The sequence below is a fragment of the Leopardus geoffroyi genome, chromosome C1 (genome assembly GCF_018350155.1).
Source record: "Leopardus geoffroyi isolate Oge1 chromosome C1, O.geoffroyi_Oge1_pat1.0, whole genome shotgun sequence".
Taxonomy (NCBI): Eukaryota; Metazoa; Chordata; class Mammalia; order Carnivora; family Felidae; genus Leopardus; species Leopardus geoffroyi.
Genome location: NC_059328.1, coordinates 37,423,468 through 37,449,701, shown reverse-complemented (window position 1 = coordinate 37,449,701; position 26,234 = coordinate 37,423,468). Strand labels below are relative to the sequence as shown.

General features: G+C 43.8%; 1 protein-coding gene across 16 annotated transcripts in view; it reads left to right on the top strand.

Moving 5' to 3' along the window:
• Positions 1–12,285, top strand: part of STIL (STIL centriolar assembly protein) — a 66,093-nt gene extending 53,808 nt beyond the window's left edge. For 12 of the 16 annotated variants that reach the window (XM_045477285.1, XM_045477283.1, XM_045477272.1 and 9 more), the window contains 3 exons: positions 92–305; positions 1,802–2,052; positions 10,784–12,285. In XM_045477285.1, the coding sequence (XP_045333241.1) occupies positions 92–305; positions 1,802–2,052; positions 10,784–11,570 (1,252 nt within the window). In that variant the 3' untranslated portion in view covers positions 11,571–12,285. The remainder of the gene's footprint in view (positions 1–91; positions 306–1,801; positions 2,053–10,783) is intronic. The other 4 variants (XM_045477284.1, XM_045477279.1, XM_045477282.1 and 1 more) reach the window with 1 other exon arrangement.
• The last annotated feature ends 13,949 nt before the right edge of the window (positions 12,286–26,234 follow it).

The window sequence follows — 26,234 nt, the reverse complement described above, 5'->3', positions numbered from 1 at the left end:
TTATCCCTTTCTTTCAAAGTTACTGCACTTCAAATATATGTTAAAGGTGTCTTGATAACTAACACTTACATTATTTATATATCCTTCCAAGCAGCTCTTCTCCAGGTGTGAGAAAAGAACCTGATGTGCCCGTGTTCCTTGCAAATTCTGTGCCAGCAGAGAGTATAAGCATGTGCTTACAGAGTGGACCAACAGAGGGTGCTAGTAACAACCCTGTAACATCAGGTGAACCCAAAACTGAGCAAGCAATACAACCCTTGCCTCCTCAACCATCAGACAGGCAGAAAATATACCAGGATTTATTGGTAAGAAATGTAATGCATTTCATTTTTTCTGAGATGATTATTTAGTTTAAAGTAGACTAGTTAAGCCTTTCCTGTCTTTAAACTGATTGGGACTTTGATATAAAAAGATTTCCCCAAATTAATGATACATAATTTATTTCCTTTAGCTTTTCGTGATTATGATAACCTAAATTCAGTAATTTAGTATAAGCATGCCAGTCATCAGATACTTAGATAGGTGGCGGGGGGTGGGGGGGGTGGAATGGAACCTGATTTTAAAACAGAAGTGTTGATATTATGCCAAATTCAAACTAAGCTAGTACCAGAAAAAACAAGCAACAATTTGCAGGAAGTTTGAAAGTTGAAAAGTAGGAGAATATTGATGATAATATTTACTGAGTTCAGGTAAGCAGATTTTTATAGAATATTTAGCTTAGTCTAAGAAATAAACTAAGTAAAGAGAATAATATAAAGATGAATATGGTAGTCTCTGCTCGTGAGAATCTAGGGGAAATAGCACATGGATACTAGTAGCAAGCAATTATAGGACAGGCCGAGAAGTGCTATAAACAAAGGCAGCATGGACTAAAAAGGGATAATTCTGGTTGGAGGAAATAGTCACCTAGTCGTCTTGGAAAAGTTGGAATATAAACTGAGACTTGAAGGTTGAATGACCCTGGCTGTCACTTCCATCCAAACTGTAGACTTTGGAACACTGGATGTCTCATGCTTCATAGGGCCCTAAGTACCCATCAATGAACACATAATTGTTATTTGCCTGCGGGGTCCTATACTGGTGCTAGCAGCTGTGGCTCAGCGAATGAAATGTACTCTAATGCCAGGAAGGCAGAGATAGTATCACAGGTCATTCTCATTCAAAGGGAGAAAGGAGAAGAGTCAGATTCTGAACATAAAGATCTAATTTATAACTCTGAAACATTACCATTTTCCTTTCTTGAGAGAGAGAGAGAGTGTGTGTGTACACAAGTGAGCGAGGGGCATAGAGAGTGGGGGGGAGAGAGAAGCAGGGCTCACCCGAAGTGGGGCTCGTGTTCACCCAAAGTGGGGCTTGAGCTCACCCAATGCAGGACTTGAACTCACAAACCGTGAGATCATGACCTGAGCCAAAATCAGATGTTTAACCAGCTGAACCATCCAGGTGCCTGAAACATTACCATTTTTCAAACGAAAGCATCATTTAGAACTTTAATTTATAGCTACTATAAACCCTTGAAAACACTTGAAATATTACTGAAATGATTTTAAATTTGGTTTTAAAATGAACAAGTTCTGAACAGATGTTCTAAATTTCCTCAGAGCCTGATGAAATCATTTGTTAAGATGGGCTTCCTTTATAAAAACCCCATAGTATAAAAAATTTCCAAATATATTTGCTTCTTTATAGAATTTGGCAAGATATTATTTCGCTTTTCCCTGGCCTTGCTTATGCTGCTATTTACACTTTTGTTTCCTAAGATTGTTAATAGTGATTTTTCAAATACATTTTTTTTCATCAGAGTCAAGTGAACCACCTACTGAATAGCTCCTCCAAAGAAACTGAGCAGCCGTCCACCAAAGCAGTAATTATCAGCCATGAATGTACCAGAACACAAAATGTTTACCATACAAAGAAAAAAAAACGTGATTCAGGGCCAGCAGACAAAGATTGTGTTCTTAATGCAACCCTTAAACAACTAAGAAACCTTGGAGTAAAAATTGATTCTCCCACTAAAGTGAATAAAAATGCACATAAAGTGGATCATGCCAGGTAACTTTAAAATTTGTTTTAAAAGATCAAACAAAATTGTAGATGTATTGCAGCGGTCTCATGAGAAAAAGTATAAGCTCGCCACTCCATTCAATTGATGCGTCATGAATTCAGGGCCTACTATGTGTGTGATGACTAAGAGATCATCTCTACCCTTTAGGGTCTTCATTTTAGTAGGAGAGTAGGTTTTATATACATAAATCCCTCCTGGGGGAAGATGCCAACAAAATGCTCTGGAAGGCTTGGAGAAAGAAATGGACTTTACTCATTGTTGGTGTCTAGAAGGCCTTCCTGGAGGTGCGAGGGTCTGCACCACCTATTGGACGTTCGGTTATGCAGTTGTGTCGACTAAAAGGCAAAAACATTCCTTTCCCTAGAAATGGGTTTTCAACAGTCTAGTCATACAAACCTTATTGCTTACCAATTACAATTGGCCATATTTTTCTGTTCAGATTCTTCTTCATCAAAGATGATCTTTATCACATACTTATTTTTAAAAGGATAAAAATCTGGTTAGCCTGTTTTTTGTTAATTATTTTTGTTTCATAGTTGCAAAAGTAGCATGGTCTCATGTTTTAAGAAAATATTAAATAAAAAAGAGAAAATATTAAATAATACAAAGAATATCAGATAAAATGTAAAAGCTCCCACTCCCCAAATTCCTCAGTTTGACTCCTCTTAACTGTTTCTTTTGTGTTCTGCAAAAATGTTGTGCATATTCAGGTGTATATGTGTGTGAAGAGTGTTGCAATCTGTTTTTGTTTTGTTTGCTTAACATTATGTCTTAGATACTTTTCTTTATAGGTATATGTAGTTCTTTCTCATGCATTTAAACAGCTGCATAATACTCTGTTGTACACACAATATAGTGAACCTGACCTCTGTTAATGGACTTAGACTGAATCTCTTATTTCTTATCTCAAACAATGCTAAGTAAACATCTTTCTACAGGAGCTGATACAAATATCTTTGTAGGATCAACTCTTAGAAGTAGGCAGGATCAGAGGATATATGCATTTAAAGTTTTGGTAGTTGTTGCCATTACCCACCAAATGAGTTGTACCAGTTTATGTTCCTACCAACAGTATAAGAGAGTAAGGCTAGCATTTTTGAAGGTTTTATCTCAATACTGTAAGACAGAGGCTGTATAACGTCTGTTGGAATATACAAATTATCCTGCTATCTGTGGAACACTGTGTTTTGGTGTGGTGCCTTTGGGGAGTAGTTTTTAGGTAATTATTTCTTCGTAGTAGTTACCCAGTTTTAATGTCTTTACAGTAAAACAGTGGAATTAATAAATTTTCATCATATAATGAACTTGATTTGTTTTTTAGATGCTTAGAATGAAATGGAAAGTAGAGCCTTTTGATTTACCATTGTGGGGTAGTCATTGTTTTATCAAGATTGTTCTGTTCTTCATTTACATAACAATTTACATTGTAAATCTATACTATAAAAATTATATATGCTCAGGGTTGGCATTTTAGAAAATGAAGAGAATGTCATTTGAACTAATAACATCCAAAGAAAATCAGTTTTTTAAGAAACAGTTGCAGGGGCACCTGGGTGGCCCAGCTGGTTGAGTGTCTGACTCTTGATTTCAGCTCAGGTCATGATCCCAGGGTTCGGAAGGTCAAGCCCCGTATCGGGCTCCACGCTGAGCATGGAGCCTGCTTTAGATTCTCTCCCTCCCTCTCCTTCTGTTCCTCTCCTACTTGCACTCACTCTCTCTCTTTCTCAAAAAATAAAAATTAGGGGGCTGGGAGGGAGGGGTGGGTGGGTGATGGGTATTGAGGAGGGCACCTTTCGGGGTGAGCACTGGGTGTTGTATGGAAACCAATTTGACAATAAATTTCATATATTGAAAAATAAATAAATAAATAAATAAATAAAGCATTTTCAGTATGATTCCAACGTTAAAAAAAATAAATAAAAATTAAATTAAAAAAAGAAACAGTTGCAATTTTACTATATATACAATTTTAACATTTTTCTTTATGAATTTTAATACTGTGGGCTATGCCCATTTTTAAAATTTGATTACCAGGTGAAAAACTCATAGATATACGTTCATAGATGGGATTTTAATTTCATATAACATAATTTTCTCAAGGAAGTGAAAGCCAATATGAAAAAAATTGTTTTTTGGTTCGAAGCAATATGTTAAATTAGGTATTTCCATAGAGGGGTAAGTAACATAGTTATATCTTTATGTGAAAAAAATCTTTTAGATTTTATTATATGGTATACGTTGTATAAAATATTGTAGAACTTTGGAAATAGAACTTGATATTTGTTTTCATTGTCAAAGTAATATAAACTTATTTTGTAAAATGTAGAAAAACCATATTCATCCCAATCAAACTCATTTATTTTTAAAACTTTGCCTTTGTGTTTCCTTTTCTTTTTCTAAAATAATTTTTTAATTCTGGAGAATTTCTTTTTTTTTTTTAATTTTTTAAAAATGTTACTTATTTTTGAGAGAGAGAGAGAGAGTGTGTAAGCTGGGGAGGGGCAGAGAGAGAGGGAGATAGAATCTGAAGTGGGCTCCATGCTGTCAGGACAGAGCCCGATGCAGGGCTCGAACTCACGAACTGTGAGATCATGACCTGAGCCGAAGTTGGATGCTCAACTAACTGACTGAGGTACCGCTCTAATTTTTTCCCCCCTCTAAAATAATTTTTAACAGCAACCATTTATTGAGCGTTCATAGTGTGTCAGGAACTGTGCTGAATTTTTATGCAGTATTTTTCATTTAACCCTTCGTGATCTATATAGTAGACACTATTATTATTCCTGTTTTATAGATAAGGAAATTAAGTACCAATTTGATCAAGGCCCCCATACCTGTGATTTTAAACCTACTCTCTCTAATTCCAAAGTCCATAGTTTGTTTTTTGTTTTGTTTTATTACTGTTTTGCTCTCTTGCTCATTTAATTTTTTGGTGAGGTCTGATGGTGGTGTATAGTTTGCTACTTTGTGTTTTGACCGTGTTGTGTCTACCAAAAAAAAAACCAAATTCTTTTTGGCTTTACACTGGGAAATAAGCATGTTTTCCAAACTGTTGTAACTCTTACTAACCATCATCTTTAATGGGGATATATCCTAATCCATTAAGTGGGATATATAGCATTTGTTTACCTAACCCTTCCCTTTTGTCAGAACAGAAAAGAACTTGTCAAGTTGGCTTCAATTTCTATTTTATTTTTTTAAATTTTAATTTTTTTAAAAAAAGATTTTTATTTGGGGGGTGCCTGGGTGGCTGAGTCGGTTGAGTGTCCAACTTTGGCTCAGGTCATGATCTCGTGGTTCATGGGTTTGAGCCCCACATCGGGCTCTTCGCTGTCAGCGCAGAGCCTACTTCGGATCTTCTATCTTCCCCTGTCTATACCTCTCCCCTGCTTGCGCTCTCTCTCTAAAAAATAATCAGACATTTAACGAAAAAAAGATTTTTAAGTAATCTTGGCACCTGACGTGAGGCTTGAATTTACAACCCTGAGATGAAAAGTCACAAGCTCTCCCAGCTAGCCAGTCAGGTGCCCCAATTTCTTGCTACATAATTTTTTAATGTTTATTTATTTTTGAGAGAGAGAGGGAGAGAGAGCTCAGGGAGGGGCAGAGAAAGGAAGACAGAGTGAGCTCCTGCTCAGCAGAGAGCCTGAGAGCCCAGTGCAGGGCTCAAACTCACAAACGGTGAGATCATGACCTTAGTCAAAGTCAGGCGCTTAACCGACTGAGCCACCCAGGTGCCCCTTTTGAAATGTTGCTGTAATGAACATCTTGTTGCAAAGATTGCATTTTTTTTTTTTTAGTTTTAGGATTATTGTCTTACAGTCTCAGAAATGGAAAGACTAAGTCAAAGGGTAGGAAAATTTTAAAGCTGTTGTGACATTGCTTTCTGAAAGAGAAGGTTTTATAGTCTTACCAGCTATATGTATTATTTCGCCAATACTTTCATTCATTTTACTTCAATAAATACATATTGAGCTTCTATTTTGAGCCAGCTCTGAGAGACATCATGGTATACAAGATAACCTGTTGAAGACATCTTTGCCCTCACAGAGCCCATTGTGCAGTGGAAAAGACACATAAATAGTCAACTATGATATATTCTGTTACCGCCTATGAAAAGGAAGGATATATATAGTATGTTGTAGAAACACATAGGAGAGGTACCTAACAGCAGTATTTTCATACTGTATTATAATTGCCCTATATTAAAATTGTCCTTTTGAACATGTGTGCTAATTTAGACCAAAAATATATTAAACTATTCTTTTTTTTTTTTTTAACGTTTATTTATTTATTCTTGAGACAGAGAGAGACAGACCATGAAAGGGGGAGGGGCAGAGAGAGAGGGAGACACAGAATTGGAAGCAGGCTCCAGGCTCCGAGCCATCAGCCCAGAGCCTGACGCAGGGCTCGAACTCACGGACCGTGAGATCGTGACCTGAGTCGAAGTCGGACGCTTAACCGACTAAGCCACCCAGGCGCCCCTAAACTATTTAATTTATATTTTATTGATTATTAATGGCTTCTGCATATTATTATGATTAAAAATGAAACCACACTGAAACTGTTTCTCCAACACAAAGAAGTGAGATTTTGTTTGTCATTAATCTTAGGCTGAAAGAATGTAAAGCCTAATTAATTAATTCATATTGTTTTTTGTCTTAAACTGTTCTGTTTTTTAACAACTTTGTTGTTGTTTAATGTTTATTTTTGAGAGAGAGAGAGCACAAGTAGGTGAGGGGCAGAGAGAGAGGGAGACACAGAATCTGAAGCAGGCTCCAGGTTCCCAACTGTCAGTATAGAGCCTGACTTGGGGTTCGAACTCCTGAACCATGAGATCATGACCTAAACCGAAGGACGCTTAACCAACTGAGCCACCCAGGTGCCCCAAACTTATTTTTTTTAGTATAATCTCCTACCACTGTCTGCCAGCCTTCCAGCTTACCCACCATTGGGATTTGCAAGGTTCCTCACTGTTACTTTCACCTGGGATATTCTTTTTCACCTTTCTGCCTGCCAGAATCCTCTTATCCTTCAAGGCTGAACTCCGATGGCAGCTCCTTTGTCAAGCTTTCCTGGGCCCCTCACCAGAATATTGATGTTTTTACTCAGACTACCTTGTTCCTAATATATCCTATTCTATAGCCTATTCTTGTGATAGGTTTTCCAGCAAGATCATGAGTAGTATATATCTCTGAATCTTCATTGCTTCTATCACACTTGGTGGGTCTTCCATGAGTCATTTGCTGAATTAGTGAAATCCCATCTGTTTGGGTCATTATTGAAGCATACAGTGAATGCTTTATTTTTAGCACCTCTTCGGTACTTACTGTCCGTATTTGTGGCCTTGTTACCTTTTAACATCTATGAGTATAATATAACTGGTATGCTTAAAAGTTCATAAGGCAGGCGTTTAGAATTTAAGGTACATTTTCCTATGGAAATAGTGTTACAAATTGTAGTTTAGTAATCCAGGAAAGTACTCTTTATAATTCTTACAATCTACACTGTTCCCCTAGTTTATAAACCACCTATTCTTTGTCATTGTACCTATGTGAGAACTCATTTCATGTACAGACTTCGGAAGCAGATCCTCCCACCAGATGAGTAACTGAGACAAGGGAAGGAAGATTTCCTTTCTGCTTTCCAGGTTCAGAACTGCAGAGATTAGGAGGGTCCAAAGGCAGGAGAGCAATGAAAAAAGGTGCTAAACAAGTTTACCCCTAGAAATTGTAGGGAAGATGGAGATGGTGGTTTGAGGTCTGGCAGCAGCCTCTGCAGGCATATTTCCAATTCCTTTCAAATTCAAAACAGATCTTAAGCGGTCTCTTTAGTCGCTTCCTTCCTTTCTACTTATTAGTTGAAAACCCAGTGTAGGATAAGTAGGAGTTTACTAATTGGTATTCAAACAGAACAATAAAGTCAAAGTTAGTTTTCATCTTTAAATAAGTTGGAATAATTTTTGTAATTTTGGAATAGTTGTTGGCCTGGGACTCTCCTATAGAAGCATAAATGGACTCTCATCATCCTTCTGAGACTGTCCATCTAATGAGATGCTAACATAGTATATTTGTGCTCAAGGCTGTTAGGATTTGATTAGTGAGTGGCCTCCTGTTGTTCCTCATCTTTAATTACCCTAGTGTTTATATGCATTCGTTTTGAGCCTTATTGATCTGTTTTGTTTTCAAAGTAGTGTTGTTTCCCCTAACCCCTAATTGAAATTAGCTAGCTGTGTTACACAACGAAACTTGAAGAACCTTCTAAACTGATAGTGACTGGTTTGTGGATGTATATAGATTCTTTAGCTATTCTATAATAAAAGAAGATGTAACTCAAATTAGACCTACTTTTTCTAAATATTTAGCATTTTGAATTAGAAGTTTTAATTTATTTACATTAATATTATCTCTAGAGATATATATTTTTTAACATGTACAGGTCTTCTGATTTAATATGCAAATTGCTTATAATTTTGAAGAAATAGGCAAAGAAAGTAGAAAAGATTTTATATTTAGAAAATATTATTGGGGCGCCTGGGTGGCGCAGTCGGTTAAGCGTCCGACTTCAGCCAGGTCACGATCTCGCGGTCCGTGAGTTCGAGCCCCGCGTCGGGCTCTGGGCTGATGGCTCAGAGCCTGGAGCCTGTTTCCAATTCTGTGTCTCCCTCTCTCTCTGCCCTTCCCCCGTTCATGCTGTGTCTCTCTCTGTCCCAAAAATAAATAAACGTTGAAAAAAAATGTTTAAAAAAAAAAAAAAAAAAGAAAATATTATCACTGTGAACATTTCATAAAAGAATAATGTCTAGATATATTGGTGTCTCTTCCATCGTATTAAGTACCTAAGTACCAAGAAGATTAAGGGAAAATTATAAGGTGGTTTTAAAGACCAACATTATTGAGCACACTGTTTCATTGTTTGATGATGATATCATTGGTTTCAGGAATATTAATGGTTGAAAATAGCTTCTTCAAAATTTCAGATACTTCTCAGAATGAAAATACCTGCTCATTATTTGGGTTTTATGGGGGTAGGGATGCAGACAGTGGCTGGCACATATAAAACAACTGAATTTCTTCATCGGGTGATATGCAAAATTACAGTGTATTTGAGTAGAATATAATGTTTACCACAACAAACAGTACACAAAAGACTCTAATTTTTAGGGAACAGAAAAACTGATACCAAAATAATAGTGAAACACAGGGGTGGTAGAGCCCTAGAGAATAAGGCGACCTGGGCTCAGCTTTTCAATTCTTAGCTGTTCAGCTTAGGCAAATTAGTAAAAAAAAAAAAAAAAATCCCTATTCCTTAGTGTTTTCAGCTATAAAATAAAGATAATAGTACTTAGTTCTTTAATTCATACAGTAAATATTCAGTAAGTGCCTACTATGTGCCAGACACTGTTTAGGCACCAAGGATATTGACATGAGGTGGTGGATTTAAAAATACGTGCCCTCATGGGCTTTCATGAAGGAGCTAGATGATAAATAAGAAATGTGAATTAGGGGTGCCTGGGTGGCTCAGTCCATTGAACGTCCAGGTCAGCTCAGGACATGATCTCAAAGTTCGTGAGTTCGAGCCCCTCATTGGGCTCTCTGCTGTCAGTGCAGAGCCCACTTCAGATCCTCTGTGCCCCACCCACCTCTGCACCTCTCCCTCTCGTGTTCTCTCTTTCTCTCCCAAAAATAAACATTTAAAAAAGAAAAAAAAGAGGGGCACCTGGGTGGCTCAGTTGGTCAAGTGACCAACCTCAGCTCAGGTCATGATCTCAGTTCATGAGTTCAAGCCCCACGTCAGGCTTTGCACTGATAGCACAGACTGCTTCCGATTCTCTGCCTCTCTCTGCCTCTCACCCGCTCACGCTTGTGCGCTCTCAAATAAACATTAAAAAGTTAAGAGAAAAAAAAAGAAATGTGAGTTAAATATATGGAATGCCAATAAATGATGTAAATGTGAAGTGTTGTATAGAGTGTACAATGAGGTTGGAATATTTGAAAGGCAAGATACCTCCTAGAAAGGTTTCTGTGAGGATTAAATGAGATACTGAGTGTGCCTGGCACATAATCAGGCATCAGTAAAAATTAGCAGCTATTATTATTGTATTTATGATATAAAAGAAAAAGGCAAGTCAGTTAGTTAATATTAATGAGATGACACCAACCAAAAGTAAGTTGAGGATTATATCTAATGAAAGAAAATTAGTGTATACAGAGATACATACAGTAGCCCATATCCAGAGACTGGTTGATGTTTTTCACTCATTACAAATGGAGTCTCTTCAACTACGGACAATTTCATATTCTGAGCTACTCACCAAAGCTTGTAAATGTTACATTATCAGATATTTGCTCTGTTTGATTTTATTTATTTATTTATTTATTTATTTATTTATTTATTTTTACCAAAATTGAATGGCTTTTACATTTGGGGGCATTGTATTTGTTCTTAAAATCATGACTGATGTATAAATTTAGGAGAACTAGTTTGTGGTCCACTTTTAGTCTTTGAATCATGGATTACCTTCTAGTTTACCATATTTATCTCTTGAATGTACCTGGATCATTAAGACTTAGATGTTTGCACATTCAGATAAAAAAGCACCGTGAGTCTTGAAGCTGGAAACCTTTTGTTGCTTTCTTAGAATGGAACACATTTAGAATAACAGCATTTAGTACTCAAAATAAGATAAATGATGGCCTGCTCCATTGTGTCTTTCAGTGTGTTGGCATGCATCAGCCCCGAAGCAGTGATTTCTGGATTAAACTACATGTCATTTGCTAATGTTGGTATGAGTGGCTTAAGCCCCAACGGCGTGGATTTGAGCATGGAGGCGAATGCTATAGCTCTGAAATATTTAAATGAAAATCAGCTGTCACAACTATCCCTCAGTCGATCAAACCAAAATAACTGTGACTCATCTTTTAGTCTTCTACACATTAATACAGACAGAAGCACAGTGGGGCTTAGTTTAATTTCACCAAACAACATGTCATTTGCAACCAAAAAATATATGAAGAGATACGGACTCATTCAAAGCAGTGACAACAGTGAAGATGAAGAGGAGCCTCCAAACCATACAGAGGGCAAGAGTGAACATTTACTGAATCAAAACCTTACATCCACACCTGAGCAACTAGACTGTCAGAAAGAGCCCTCTAGGAACACCTGTGAAATAATTAATTGTCACAACTGTGAACCCGTGAGCACCCACACAGATATGCCAGTACTGAGAAATATTACAAATGAAGTTGTGCGGCCAAAAGCAATGCAGCAATTGAATGAAAACCCAGCTTTCTTATTAAAAAACTTTAAACCAAGTCCTGCAGTGAACCTCCGAACTGGAAAAGCAGAGTTTACCCAACATCCTGAGAAAGAAAATGAAAGGGACTCTCCAATTCTTCCTGAAAGTTTAAAACCTGAAACTTTAAAGCAGATGAACAGTATGAATTCAGTAGGCACCTTCTTAGATGTAAAGCGGCTCAGACAGTTGCCAAAACTATTTTGAACCTTAAACTCACCACCCTCCTGATGTGAGGATGGGGTGTCTCCCAAAGAGACTTAGGGAAGCCAGAGCCGCTTGGTGGTTTGGGGATCCCTAAGCATTCTCAGGGCCGCTCTGTTTCTTGGCAGCAGCTGATGGCAAAGAGCCGAACAAGCAACCTGATGGTCTGGGAGATGGCTGACTGGTGGGAGGTGAGGTTCTCTGTTCAAATAGAGCCGTTCAGCATCACTGCGACTTTTTAAAAAAAATCCCGAGACCAGTCATTTAAACAAATTTACGTATACGGGTAGTATCCAGCTCTAAATCTGAACTGTTCTTTGTGAAAAGTAAGTCCATTTTCCTAGCATGTTGCATCTCTGCGTCTACCCACTATCACCTAAAAGAACATGAGATAGACTTATCATGACCCTCACTAAATTAACTAAACCCACCCTTATTGAATTTAAGGGGAAAGTTTTATTTTTAAAAATAACTTGAAGATCTTTTACACAACAAGTATATATGTCCTCTTAATTAGGATGCATATTTGTCGAATTCTGTGGAAGTAAAACTCTTGCAGTCTGGTAGGTTGATGTTATGTAACATTTTCAACATTATAGCACTAGCTATCACAAAATAAGAAAATTACTGAGTATGAGTGTGTTTTACAGACTTTGAGTATTTCACGTGTTTTAATATTTTTTAGTAGAACTTAATAAAAATGTTCAGATTTACTGTTTTCCTTTGTACTCTGCTATAACGTATCCTTCTTTCTACACTTGTTAAAAAAAAAAAAAAACTTTTTAGACTCCCCCAAAATTATAAAAATAATAGCAGAGAATTCTGGTGTACCCTTTAGCCAGTGACCCCCCAATGATAGTATCTTACATAGCCATAGCAAATGATCAAAACCAAGAAATTGACATTGGGTACAATATTAGTAACTAAACCACAGACCTTTTGGGTTGCACAGGTTTCTACACGCACTCATTTATTTACTTTTTGGTGTATAACTCTATGAAATTTTGTCCCTTGTTATAGATTTGATTCAGCACCACTACAATCAGCATACAAAACTGATTCATCACAGCAAAGAAACTCCATAGTGCTATGCTTTTAAAATATACCCGCCTCCAGCCCAAATCCTTGACAACCAGTGGTCTGTTCTCCATCAGTCCAGTGTTGTCATTTTGAGGATGTTAATATAAATGTGGCATCACGGTGTGTAACTTGATGAAATTAGTCTTCACTCAGCTTAATGTCCTTGAGATCCATCCAAGTTGTTAGGGTTGCTTCTTTTTTCCTCCCACCTTCTTAAAAATTAAGTTTAGGGGCGCCTGGGTGGCGCAGTCGGTTAAGCGTCCGACTTCAGCCAGGTCACGATCTCGCGGTCCGTGAGTTCGAGCCCCGCGTCGGGCTCTGGGCTGATGGCTCAGAGCCTGGAGCCTGTTTCCGATTCTGTGTCTCCCTCTCTCTCTGCCCCTCCCTTGTTCATGCTCTGTCTCTCTCTGTCCCAAAAATAAATAAACGTTGAAAAAAAAAATTAAAAAAAAAAAAATTAAGTTTAAAATTCGTATTTCTAAATCTAAAAGGAAAAAGCCCTCATTCACTTGAGAGATCAAGCTCTTCTGCTGAAGTTAACTTAGATGTCACTTTCTTCTATCAAAGTTTGATATGGAAGCTGGAAAGAAGGGGACTTTGTATCTCTAAATACTTTCCAGCTCGTTTGGGGCCTTCTGAGGTAATAATCTGATAAAAACAGTTTTTAGTTAGCAGCCTGGTTGCTCTGTGCTCTTCCCCACTGGAGCCAGGACCGGTCGGTGTCTGTTTCCCTGCAGCGCTGCTATTCGGGGTTAAAATCAAGATGTAGAAATGGCCATAATGATTCTGTGTTTCCCTTTGTTTCCATAGGCTACATTTGGGACTTTAGTTATTTTAATAAATAGCCTAAAAACCCACTTAAAGTCTTCACTAGAGTCAACTTTTAAGGAACGGAATTGTCAATGCTACTTCAAGTGTGCTCCGTTTAACATTAGCCTGCAATGTCTCACCCAAGAAGCGAGTGTGGGTATAATTTAGATTGCACATTATTGAAAAAACTGAGAATGCTAGTGAATTAACTGACAGCCTCATTAACTATACCATTATCACTGGGAACCCTGTAATTTTCACACCAAACAAGAAGCTCTCTGTCTGAACAATGAAAACTGAACCTGAGGCTTTTTAGGCAAAATCTAATTCCGTCCCCTCTGTTACCACATCTAATTTAAGGCCTCTGATAAGACACTTAAGCAGTTTTGGAGACTGAATTTAGACTGCAGACTAATTCAACCAAACATGTCTCTTTCTACTAAACGCATGTCTAGAGAAGAGGGGCCATCACTGAAGCCTCCTCTGGAAAGTTGTCTAAGAACGTTTTACTGTGGGAAGTTATTTGGTAAATTAGTTGCTAAGGTAGCTTTCAGGCATCTTTGGGGAAAGCATGAGTACTGGGAAAATTGGGTTAAAAGACTCTGGATATGATTGCCTCTCAAGTGACATTTGCCTGAAGTTTTCCCTTTCATCCAGTCCCACGGCATACCATTTATAGATACACGGGTGCTTCTTCAAATGGAATAAGGAAACGATGGAGCTTCCATTACCCAGCTTCTGGGAAACAAACCCATTCGTCTAGGTCCTGGCCAGTTGGCACCCCTGGCTTCACCAAATGTCCCCTCTTTCAGCCTCTGAACCCCTTGCTGGCTAGTCTGTGCTCACTTGTCCTCTGCCTTACCTTACTGTGCTAAGGGGCATGGAAGTGGATGTGGGCAAGTTAGACCTAAACCTTGCCTTTGCCAGCTGCAGAGACTCTAAGGAAAACAGATACACCCTGGAAACAGACCACACTATGAGATAGTTGAAAAGTCAAAAGAAGTGATCCAGACTGCAAGGAGCCACAGAAGCATAATCCTGATCGCTTCCATCATTTTAGCACGTGCCCATGCTCACTTCACATGCAGCGGTTCATTTAAGCCTCCTTGCTGACCCGAGCTGGTTGGTGATTGTCATTCTCTTAGATGAGGGGACAGCCTGAGGGGAATAATGTACCCAAGCAAATTGCTAGCAGAGGTGAAAGCTCAAGTAGAATTCCAGAGCCCAAGCTCTTATTAAGCCCACTGAGAAATACAACTCCTCTTGAGGCCTGAGGAATCCTGGAAGAGCTTCCTACAACAAACATCTTGAGCTGAATGAATGATTCCGAATACTGTAGTCAGTGCGGTTTCGAGTACGTGCTGTCCTCCAAGGGGCCGTGCCTTACTTGTGCCGAAGAAGGAGTCCGCTCGCCCTTTAGCCGACACCAGAAGTTACCCTTTTCACTCGTGTCCTGAAGTAAGCAGCCCCAGCTCTGTTAATGTTAAAGAGCTCACTTCAATGATTTTACATCCTGGGAATCTTCAACCGAGTCTACTGTAAGAGCTCCAGGAAATTAGAAGAACAAAAGTTTCTGTGCCTTTGTTTTCTAGATGTTACTAAGGGGGTGGGGGGGGGGGGCGGGCAGAACCTTTCCTAGCCTCCTAGATTAACCGAGAGGGCTTTAAGCTCGCAAAATAAACTTATTGGCAGTGTTTTAGGTTAGCAGACTGCTTCACACTTGTCCAAGTGCTTTCCAACTACTTCCTCATGTAATCCTCCCATCCCGGACCAGACTGAAGTATGTGTGGCAGGCATCAGTAACCCCCTCTTAACACATAATGAGAAAGACAGATAAGGTACAACTGGGCCAAGGCCACACATCTATAGTTAACAACCAGGACATCAACCTTGTGTTCTTCCATAGCATCTAGCCCCAGCAAAGGCCTCTTCCCCTTTCTTCCTCTCCTCGCCAGCACCTGTTTTCCTCCTGATCATTCAACAGGTATCCCTTGTTGATTCTGCTGGGCACTCTAGATGCTGAGCATAAGGTGATTCATGGGACAAATGCCCTGTCGGATCTCAATCTAACGGGGGAGAGACATGCAAACATTAGCAGGACAGTGAGGCCAGCCCTCATAGTAGAACTATATAGAATAGGGAAGGGGAAGAAGTGCCATTTCCAGCAGTGGGAACGGCTTGTTGGAAAGCAAGGAGAAATGAAGAGGCACAGCATTGGAGGATGGAGTTGGAGGCAGGAAACCAAAGATAGGGAGAAAATATGCTAGAAAGAACCCTGAGGGAGCAACTGTTGGGTCCCTCTTGTTGCTCTGCCCCGAATTCTGTCCCTTTGGGCAAGTCACCTCTTGTCACTAGGCTTTAGTTTCCCCATTTTTGAGGTGAAGGGCTAGCCTGTTGATCTCCGGCATGCTGTGATTATGAAGCAGTGATGCAGAAATACGGGGTGTGAGGAGTGGTTTGTAAGTCCGGAGGAAGGAGAGGCTTCTGCAAGAGATAGCACTGGAGTTGGGCCGTGAAGGGTTTTGAAGGATTGCCACAGTCACAGGTGAGAAAAAAGAAATTTCCCCACTTTTTATAATGCTTAATGTATTTCACAACTTAAAAAAAAGGGGGCGCCTGGATGGCTCACTTGGTTAAGCATCAGACTTCAGCTCAGGTCATGATCTCACAGTTCGTGGGTTCAAGCTCCATGTTGGGCTCTGTGCTGACAGCTCAGAGCAAGCCTGGAGCCTGCTTTGGATTCTGTGTGTCTCTCTCTGCCCCTCCCCTGCTCACATTCCATCTCTGTCTCTTTCTAAAAATAAATAAACATTAAAAAGAATTAAAAAGAAAAAGAGAATTCAGTTTTCCCCCACCAAAATGTTGAGGAATATCTGTTCGAACCCATAGCAACATGTCTTTCTCCAGCTCTGAGTTATACATTCCCTGTTTTGAAGGAGCTCAAAGTCCAGTGTGGAAAGAAACCTCAAACCCACGAAAAGGGGTTTTTAGAGTTTGGAAGCATAGGTGATGTTCCCTATCTCCTCTCCATTCCCCAAACCGGAACTGTCGGTCACAGAGAACATCCTCAGAGGAAATCCTGTTTTCCACTTCCTGGTCAGAGGCTGAACTCCAGGAAAAGGATGGATTTAGGGAGAGCCCTGTGTCCTGCCTCTTCGTGGGTGGTCTGGGACCAGAAGGATGAGAGGGACTAATTAAAAACACAATGGAAAAGATGACATCAGGTATTCAAGGGTGTCAGAGCTTCAGAGTCCTCAGAGATCACTGGGTCCTCATTGTACAAATGAGGACATTGGGACCCCAAGAAGAGAAGGGACTTGTTCAAGTCCACACAGCTTAGTAAGCACAGAGCTGGGACTGGAATTCAGGACTCTAGACCGTCCTATCATAGGCCATGGTATCTGAGTAAGTTAGGTATCAAGCAATAACCTAGGCCCTTCCTTTTCTCCTTATACTATGAAGAAGAAAAAAAAAAGGCAGTGTCTGTGCGACCACACATACTTCCCAGCTCATTTGCCTCTAAACCCGCCATGAGTTCAAACCCTGTGTGTATCCTTCAACCCCCCACTTAAATTCTACTCTGTCCCACATCCCCTCCCCATCCTGCAGAAAACCTTCCCAGAATCCTGTTGTGGAAGCGACATTTTTCTCCTTTGACTTTACATAATCCTCCCTCCGGTTCTCTTTTTGTCCTCTTCCAGATTTATTACAGCCAACTTGTGTGTTGGTTATGTGTACCCATGGCTGGGAACTCCTTGAAGTCAGGGACCATGTACGATCCCCTCGTCCAGTGAAGAGTCACAGGCACAAGGTTTGCCGAACGTCCCTGCTATATCTTGTGCTAGACCCTGGGGAGCATAACAGAGGAAGAAAAGGCACCGTTAGACCCTGCTGTTGTAGAAATGCACTTGCGTGTGCACAGACACACATGTGCAAAATGATATTCGCCCATATTTATCCAAGTCCTACTCGAACCTCATTTAGACTTCACAATAGCCCTGTGAAGTGACAGAAGCAAACATGCGGGTTCACCTGCAAACACTCATAGAAGTTCTCAGTGAAGTAATAACAATAGTTCAGTGAGCACACCTGCTCTGTTCTAAGCCTGTTCTAACATTTGTTAACTTATTCTTCACAACAAATGTTAAGAGGTGGATACTTTTATTACCCCCATTATGGGCTAGAAAGTAGGAACAGAGAGGTTAAGTAACTTTCCCTGAGGTCACACAGCCACTAGGAAGAACAAGGATTCAAATCTGGACAGTCTGGCTCCAGAGCCATTGCTCTTAACCTGGGCATTATGTCAGGATTCCCCCTGAGAGGAAATGGAGACTCCATGGTAAAGTGATGTGCCCAAGGTCACACAGGTGAAGTCAGGATTTGAACTCAGGCCTGTCTGGCTTCAGAGCCCATGTTATCCTTTCCTTCTTCTTTTTCTCCTCCTCCTTTCCCCTCGGCAGCAGCAGGGGCTTGAAGTAAGCATGTGTGTCAGTTTCATAAAGCTCAGTTCCTACCTTGATAAGATGCTGGTTGGAAGGGGGCAGATACAGGGACCATAGCGGAGTCACTCCTGGTAAGTGACTTGCTCCAAACCCCCAGAATCACCCAGAGGGGCCTGCACTGTGACTCTTGAAGCCCCGACCTGTGCTCTCCTCTCCACCCAGCACGGAGAGTATCTGTGGAGACCAGGTGTCCAGCAGCCCTACCCCCGCGAGAGCCTGCACTTCCTGGGCTGCCCCGGGAAGGGGCTGCGACTCACAGCTTGTGTGCTTGTGGAACCATTCCTCTCTCCTGGTGAGGGCCACACAGGGTGCCCTTGCACCTTCTTGGTGGCTGGTTTCTAGGACCAGGAGGGCTGGCAGTTTGGGCTTCCTCCAAGTTCACGGCCCAGGTTCCTGCTGGGTGGTGTCCCTCTCGCTTGATTTCTTTCTCCAGTTCCGTCACTCTTATTCCTTCAACATACCATTGCGGTGCTGCTACTCTGTGTCTATGATATGCTGGGGCATAGATAAACCAGACCTGTCTCCGAGGAGCTCTTTGGGGTACACAATCCCCCTGATATAGTGGTTGGCACCATATTGGAGGGATGTTTAAGGGACACAGGAGAAAAAGCTGGAGGCAGGAACTTCTGCTCTCCTGGAAGTCCTAGGGCAGCCAAAGCCCTTGGCTCCCTCTGCTTAGAGGAGATTTACTTGGTGTGCACCCTGCCCTCTCCTCCCCCTGCCACCCAGTGCAACAGGGCCCCAGTGTATGGTGCTGGGAAACAAGACCAGGGTGGGACTGACCTGGGAGGAGCACAGTACCCGGCCCATGTATATTTTAATCCACTCGGCAACTTTGCATTCTCCCAAGCCTCGCAGGCACAAGCCTCGGCGCCTTGGCAGGCAGCCCAGATGGGCTCTGAGTCCTGTCACATCCCCAGCAGCCAGCACGGGGCCCAGAATTACTGTTCAAAAGTGTTTGTTTAAAATGAATGCATAAGCAGGGGCCATGCCCACTGTACAGATGAGGAAACTGAGTTCCGGAGAGGGTGGATGACTGCTCTCCCATCACAGCTTTTAGGAATAGAACGAGAAGGAAGCCAGATTTCTTAACCTAGCGCAGAGCATGCTGTCCAAGCAAGGGAAGCATGTCACCCCCGCACCCAGGATATTGTCTGGCACAAGCTAGACCCTTAGCAAGTGTGGAATAAAGGAATGAGTGAAGCTGGGTGGACATGCATTTTGGATAGCCCTGGCCCACCATGCTCGCCTCATCTACCGCTTTGTGTAGCCCCTTTGTATAACAGTGACAGTCACACTGAACTTCTCACCATCCCCACATGTACCCTTCCCTTCCCACCACTGGGCCTTTGCACCTGCTATCGCACTTCCCCATCATCTGACCCTGCTACTCCCAGTCCAAGACAGACAACACCAGTTTTGCAAAGTCTAGTCTGATCCTTCCCAGCAAGAATACCCAACACACACACACACACACACACACACAGTCTCTCCTGGGTCTCCAAAGCATTTTGCATACCCCTGTCTGGCAGAACATGTAATCCTTGCCACTGTATCTCTCTCTTCCATCTCAGTATCTGTAGCCCTGAATACGGGGTGGGGTAGAGGCTCATAAGAAAATTACAGTTTCTATTTATGAGACGGCGCTCAGCTCTGTGCTCAGCTTTTTATATATGTGTCATAGGTTCCCAACAACCCTGTGAATCATGTGTTCTTTTTACCTCCATTTTAGAGATGAGGAAACTGAGGCAGGGAAAAGTGCAGTAACTTGCTTAGGGCCACCAGCCACGAAGTAGTTGAGGAGGAACTCAAGCCTGGTGGGGCAGACAGTTAATTGCGTATTCTCTTCCACTCCATTAGGGCCCTGTCCTGTGGAATGGGTTCCGGGCTGGACACGCAGAACCCAGGCCATGCAGGGCCGGGCAGACGAGAGGTTTTCCTGGCGACTCATGGTTGTGTGACAGAGCCCAGTAGGCTCATGTGTCTCCTTAATGGTGCCTTTAAAACAACTCTCCCCTTCCCTTCCCACCCTCCTTTTCATCGCCCTCTCACTGTCACCCCATAGGAGCTGGCAGACCGGCTATGACTCTGTCGGGCCTGACTTGTTAGGATGTGACAGGGAAGTGGGCTCCTTGTTTTTCCGGGTACCTGTGGGGTGTGGGAGCTCTCACTAAGAACCTGAGCGGAGACCCAGAAAGAGGAAGGAGGCACAGATGAGAGCCAGATTAAAGACAGAAAGAAGAGCAGACCCAAAGAGTGAGAGCTGGAGATAGAGACGGCACACTGAAAGAGATGATAAGAGATAAAAGGGAGAGAGATCCTGTGGTCCCCTCGCCCCATCCCTATTAGAGATGGGGAAACTGAGGGTCAGAGGAAGTGACCCTACTTCCTGGCAGATGTGTCTGTCACTTTTGCAAACACCATCAATCCACTTCCTCTCATGTCCCCAGATAGCTACTGCTGTTCGTGTGCCTGGCCCTAAGCAGCGTGCGTCAGACTGCCGCCGGGGCTCTGGGGCCTGCTCGGGAGGACAGCGAGAGTGAGGGGTATCAGTGCAGGATTGATCAGCGATGGCATCCTGGACAGGATAAGACCGAAGCCAGGCCACACAAAAAAAATGTTTGCAATCAACCTTACTGAGGCATGAGTTATACACAATGAAATGCACCCATTTGAAGGGTACAGGTTATTGACTTTTGACACACATACACTCGTGTAAGCAGCACCATGAATCGAGACCGAGAATATTTTCATCCCCAGAGACGTCCCCTGTGCCTCTTTGCTGTCATCTCTCCTCTACCACCAACCCTGACTTGAACTCTGCCATTATAGATTAGCTTTGCCTTTTCTGGAGTTTTCTATAGATGGAATCATACACAAGTATACTCTTTTGTGCCTGTCCTCTTTCACCGAGCATAATGTTTTTGAGATGATTTCGTATTCTGGCATGTATCAGTAGGTTGGTTCTTTCTTCACTGTTGAGTAGTATTCTGTTGCGTGAATGTACCACGATTTATCTGTTCACCTGTTGATGGGCATTTGGATTGTTTCTGGGTTTTAGCTGTTATGAATAAAGCGGCTATATGAATATTGCATCCCAGAGTTCTTGGGGATATACGTTTTTCAATTCTCCCAAATAAGTATATGTCTATCAACTATTTTTTTTTTTTTTTTTGAGAGAGAGAGAGAGAGAGGGAGAGAGAGAGAGAGCCCTAGCAGGGTAGGGGCAGAGGGAGAGGGACAGAATCTTAAGGAGGATCCATGCTCAGCGCAGAGCTGAGACCCGGGGCTCGATCTCACAAACTGTGAGATCATGACCTGAACCAAAATCGAGAGTCTGATGCTTAACTGACTGAGCCACCCAGGCGTCCCTATGAACTGTATATTTATAAGGAACTGTCAAAGAGTTCTTCAAAGTGCTTGAGTCATGTTTGCGTTTCCCTTCAACTATGAGAATGCCAGTTTCTCCACATCCTCACCGTTAGTTGCTAGCGTCAGTCTTTTAAATTTTAGCCATTTTAGTCAGTGTGTCACAGGTATCTCATTGCAGTTTGAATTCACATTTCCCTAATGTAAACTTGAGCACCTCTTCATGAGTTTTTTGGCTATTTGTTTTTATTTTTTAGGGTCACGAGGGATTTACGTCGGGACATATCACAGTGCCATCCAAAGTGTCCACGATTTTGAAGTTCTCTCGATGTAGCAAATGCGTCATTACAGCCAGCAGGCATGAAGAGGACATTGGGCCCAAGGCGACGTGGCTGCAGACCAGCTGAGTGACCTCGGGAGAGCTGACCTGTTTCCTCATCTTGAAAGCTGGGGTCACGCTAGCAGCCTGGCAGGGTTATTGTAGAGGGTGTCGTGGCAGAGAAGAGGCAGACACAGGGAGCTGTGCAGGCGTGCGCGGAAGGTGCTCAGGACATAGAGCCCCCTTCAGCGGTCTAGGGGTCCTGCCCACAAGTATTTATGTGTACCCAAGGCCCAGGGCCTGAGTGACCACCAGCAACTGTTCGTTCACTGCCCAGAGGGCTGGGGGCAGCACCCGTGCCTCTCCTTTTCTGACAGCTCTGGGAGCACGACCACTGAGGGCAGAGCTGGCTGGGCGGCTCCCTGGTGAGGACAGACGAGTTTAGGCACTAACCATTCCAGGTCTGGGGAGCAGCCTTGGTCTTCCGCATGCTCCTGTCAGAAGCATGGGGCAGGGACAGGGACATGGCTTCAAAGCACTAGGAAGCGCGGTGCTTTCTTAACAGATTCAACTATTTTATGGTGGGCCTTGCAGAGGACAGCGGTAACTAGGGCAGAGTTTCTCAGGGTTTGGTGAACATCAGAATCCCCTGGACGTCCTGTGGACATGCAGGCTTCTGGGCCTCACTCCCGGAGTTTCTGATGCATCAGGCCCAGGGCCTGGGACTTGGCGTTTCTAATGAGTTCCCAGGTGGTGCTGATGGCCCACTCCGAGAAGCGGAATTCTGGGCTGAAGCCCTTTCCGTCCGTGGGAGCTGTGGTGTCCGTGCTGGGCTTGGGCAGCGTACAGATGGCGCTCCCCACGCTTCAGCTTGGAATTCTCTCTCAGCCCCACTTATGGGCAGGGGGCGGGTTCTTTCAGGGCAGGGAATGGAGGCCAAAATGGAGACAGCGGTCCCATGGAAGTGGAGGGGGGAAACGATGTCACCTCCTCAAGTCGGAGTTTGGTTTTATTTTTAAATTTGTTTAGTGTTTATTTATTTATTTTTGAGAGAGAGAGAGAGAGAGAGACAGAGCATGAGTGGGGGAGGGGCAGAGAGACAGAGGGAGACACAGAATCAGAAGCAGAAGCAGGCTCTGAGCTGTCAGCACAGAGCCCGATTCCACGGGGGCTCGAACTCATGAACCGTGAGATCATGACCTGAGCTGAAGTCAGACCCTTAACCGACTGAGCCACCCTGGCGCCCCCAGAGTTTTTACCACTACAAATAACCCTGTGATGAGAACACTATGATGTATGGACAACAATCACCCCCTCTTCTACAGATGAGGAAAGTGGAGCACAGAGACTGAGACACTTTCCTACAAAGCTACTACTGACAAGTGAGAGAGCAGGGATGGGAACTCAGGACTGCCCTTGGAAGCCGCACAGCCTGGAGCCTGACTGCCCTGGGCCGGGATTCTGGCTCCACCACTTATCAGCGGGGCGTTCTCCACAAAGTTGCTCAACCTTTCTGTGCCTCAGTTGCTTACCTGCAAGATGCAGGTGAGGGTAGCCCCGACTTCACTGGGTTGTTGGAAGGATTAACTGAATTAATACTTATGAAGTGCTTAGGGCAGTACCTGGCACATTGTGCCTCCACATAAATGCACTGAAAGGAAACCTGGCTGTCCACCAGAGCGAACACACCCTGCATTCCTCCAGAGGACAAGCTCAGGGGAGAAAGCTCAGAGATCAGCTAGTACCCAGAGACAGAGTGGGCTGAAACGCTTGAAAAAATTAAGACCTCAAATTTGGGGGTTAGGAAGAGCCCAGCCTTTGGTAGGGGTAGGGGTGGAGGCAGGGGACAGGTCGGAGAGTGGCCACCGCGGCCTCAGGCCCCAAACCTGGCGAGGCTGTTCTCTCCAGGATGCTCCCTTCCAGGACCAGACTCCAGACTGACCTGTCTGGGTCCCAACCTCCCCTCCACCCTACCCCGCTCCCCGCCCAGCCCAGGCGCTCTGGGTTTCCTGCCCGCCCGAGGCCTCTGCTCCAGGCACGCGGAGGAGGGGTGGCATTTCCTGGCGGGGCCGCGGGCCGGGCCGCGTCACTCGCTCCTGGACGCTCGGACAGCGCTGACCGACAGGCACCAGATGCTATTTCAGGCGGCGCCCTGCTCAGTGCGCAGTTTCCGTTTTTCCACCGACCGTCGGAAACAGGGCAGGGGAGGAGGGTGTAGACGTCACGAGCCCCCCCTCCTCGCTTCAGGCGGGGGTGTTGGGGGCGGGGGTTGGGGCAGGTCCGCGATGGCTGCCAGACTGTCAGAATCTCGAGCTTTGCGAGCTTTGCGAACAGAGGGGGTGGTGAGCGTCACCTCCGCGCCCTGCCACGGATACCTGGGCACACTCTTCTGCCGCAGGGTTGACGAAAGCCTTGCCGCCTGTGTTCCTTCCCTACAGCCTAGCGGGGTCATTTAATGCCCGGTAGGAGAATCCGACAGCTTATAGCTGCCCCGGACACCTAAACTCAAGAAATTCGAAACCAAATGCAGAATCTCTCCCCATGCTCCCTGGCCTCCAGGCCCCCATCTCCAGGAATAACACCACCGCCTAAGCCAAGGAGAGCCAGAAACCCAGAGGGGTCCTGAATTTCTGCTTCCCTCTCATCCCCCAAACCCTATGGGTACAACCCCAGTTTTGTATCCTAAATACAGGTCGTCTTCATCTGCCTCTTGTCATCTCTTCCTCGGCACCCTAGTCCACCCTCCCACTGGACCACTGCCTTGGTGTCAGAACTGGTCTTCCCACTTCTTACCCTCCCCCCCCCCCACCCCTTCGTCACCTTGCAGCCAAAGAGCTTTCTAGAAATGCAAATCTGATCCTTTTTAGGACACTATGCATCCCCCTCCTCCGGAACCAAATAAACAAAATGGTTTCTCCTCCTAAATCCTTTAAATCGGCCACAGGCTTGTTCCAGCCACACTGGACTCTTTTCTGTTCCTTGCATGAAACTAAAGCCCTTCTTCCGCATCAGCCCTTGGCCACGCAGAAGGCTCTCAATGTTCACTCGTTTACCCACCCTCAGATCTCACTCTCAGTTCTCCATCCAGGCATCATTTTCTCGGGGAAGCATTCCCTGGCGGGGCTTTCTGATATGGGAATGGCCAGCACCTATTTGCAGGGGCTCAGAGAAGCGAACTGACTTCTGGAACTCAGAATTACAGGAGTCCCCCGCTTTCAGTTAAGTGATGCAGTCAGGCAAAGGCAATGGGGACCAGAGGAGGAGAGATGAAATCCAGCCCCGTTGCAGGGAGGCTGCAGGGAGGAAGTGACCAAAAGGTTGAATCGTGAGAAACGCGAGGAGACAAGAGAAGGCCAATAAGGCAGAAGGAGCAGCAGTAGCTGAGGCACAAGGGGGTATTCGGTGTGATAATAGTGGGTGAGGCAGGGCTGGAGCCATGGGGAGAGAGCAAGAGATCGGGCCTGACAGACCCCAGAAGCCTCTCCTCAGGGTCCCTGTGGAAGGCTGGAATGGCTGGGCCAGGGGACGCCTTGTGACATGTCCAAGAATTAAATTATTTTTCGCAGAACTTGGATGGTCCTTCTCCCAGGAGATTCTGTAAAAGTTACCGGTATGCACAGGGTGCCCTGACTTCCACCAGAGAGCACAGGGGGGATAGAGGCCACAGCCTGCACTGAATTGACCCTATCTTCACAGAGAGTCATCTTGATGGCAAGGAGGGGCCAGTACTCAGACCGTGACCAGACTCTGGGCACTGTCCTTGACTGGGACTCAGTCCGGGACCAGATGAAGGGATTTCCCCAGTTTTCAGGCTGCAAAAGAAGCTCCAAAGCAGAGCTACTGGGAGGACCAAGCATCCTGGCATGGTGGGTAAACCTGTGGACTGGGAACTAGGTACTTGAGTTTGGGTCTCAGCTTTTCCTGGGTTCACTGTGAGCTTTGGCCAAGTCACATCTCTCCGTGCCTTAATTTCCTTGTCTGTAACAATAACCAGAACTGCCATGCAAGTGCATATGATGTCATCCTGGGCTCTGGGCTGTGAGGGTTCCATAGATTACTGTTCTCACAACTACCTTTTAAAGGTCATTTAATTCTCACAACAAATCTGGGAGGTAGGTATTATCTCCCCATTTTACAGAAGAGGAAACAGAGGTTCAGAGCCAAGCGACTTGCAAGATTTAAACCTGGGCTTTCCCCTCCACCATAAAAGAATGAAACCAGATGCCCTCCATGAGCTGAGCCCGTCACCACTCCTCGCTGAACTCGGACTTCTACCCCACACTAAGATCTTGGTCCCTGCAATGAGTTGAACCCAGATCTGTCATCCCAGCCTAGGCTCTGGCTGCTTTTCGTCATCTGCTGGGCTCCAGGTGGACACTGGTGCCAAATGAACTTCAAACCCAGGCTCCACCACTCACCAGATGTGTAACATTGGTCAAGTTTCTTTTACTCTCTGTGCCACAGTTTCTTCATCTCTAAATGGAGGATGGCAATAGCACCAGCATTGTTTATGAGAACGAAAGGAATTTGTATGTGTAGAGTGCTTAGAACGGCGCTTCAGTAGCAGGATTAAACTGTTTAAAATAT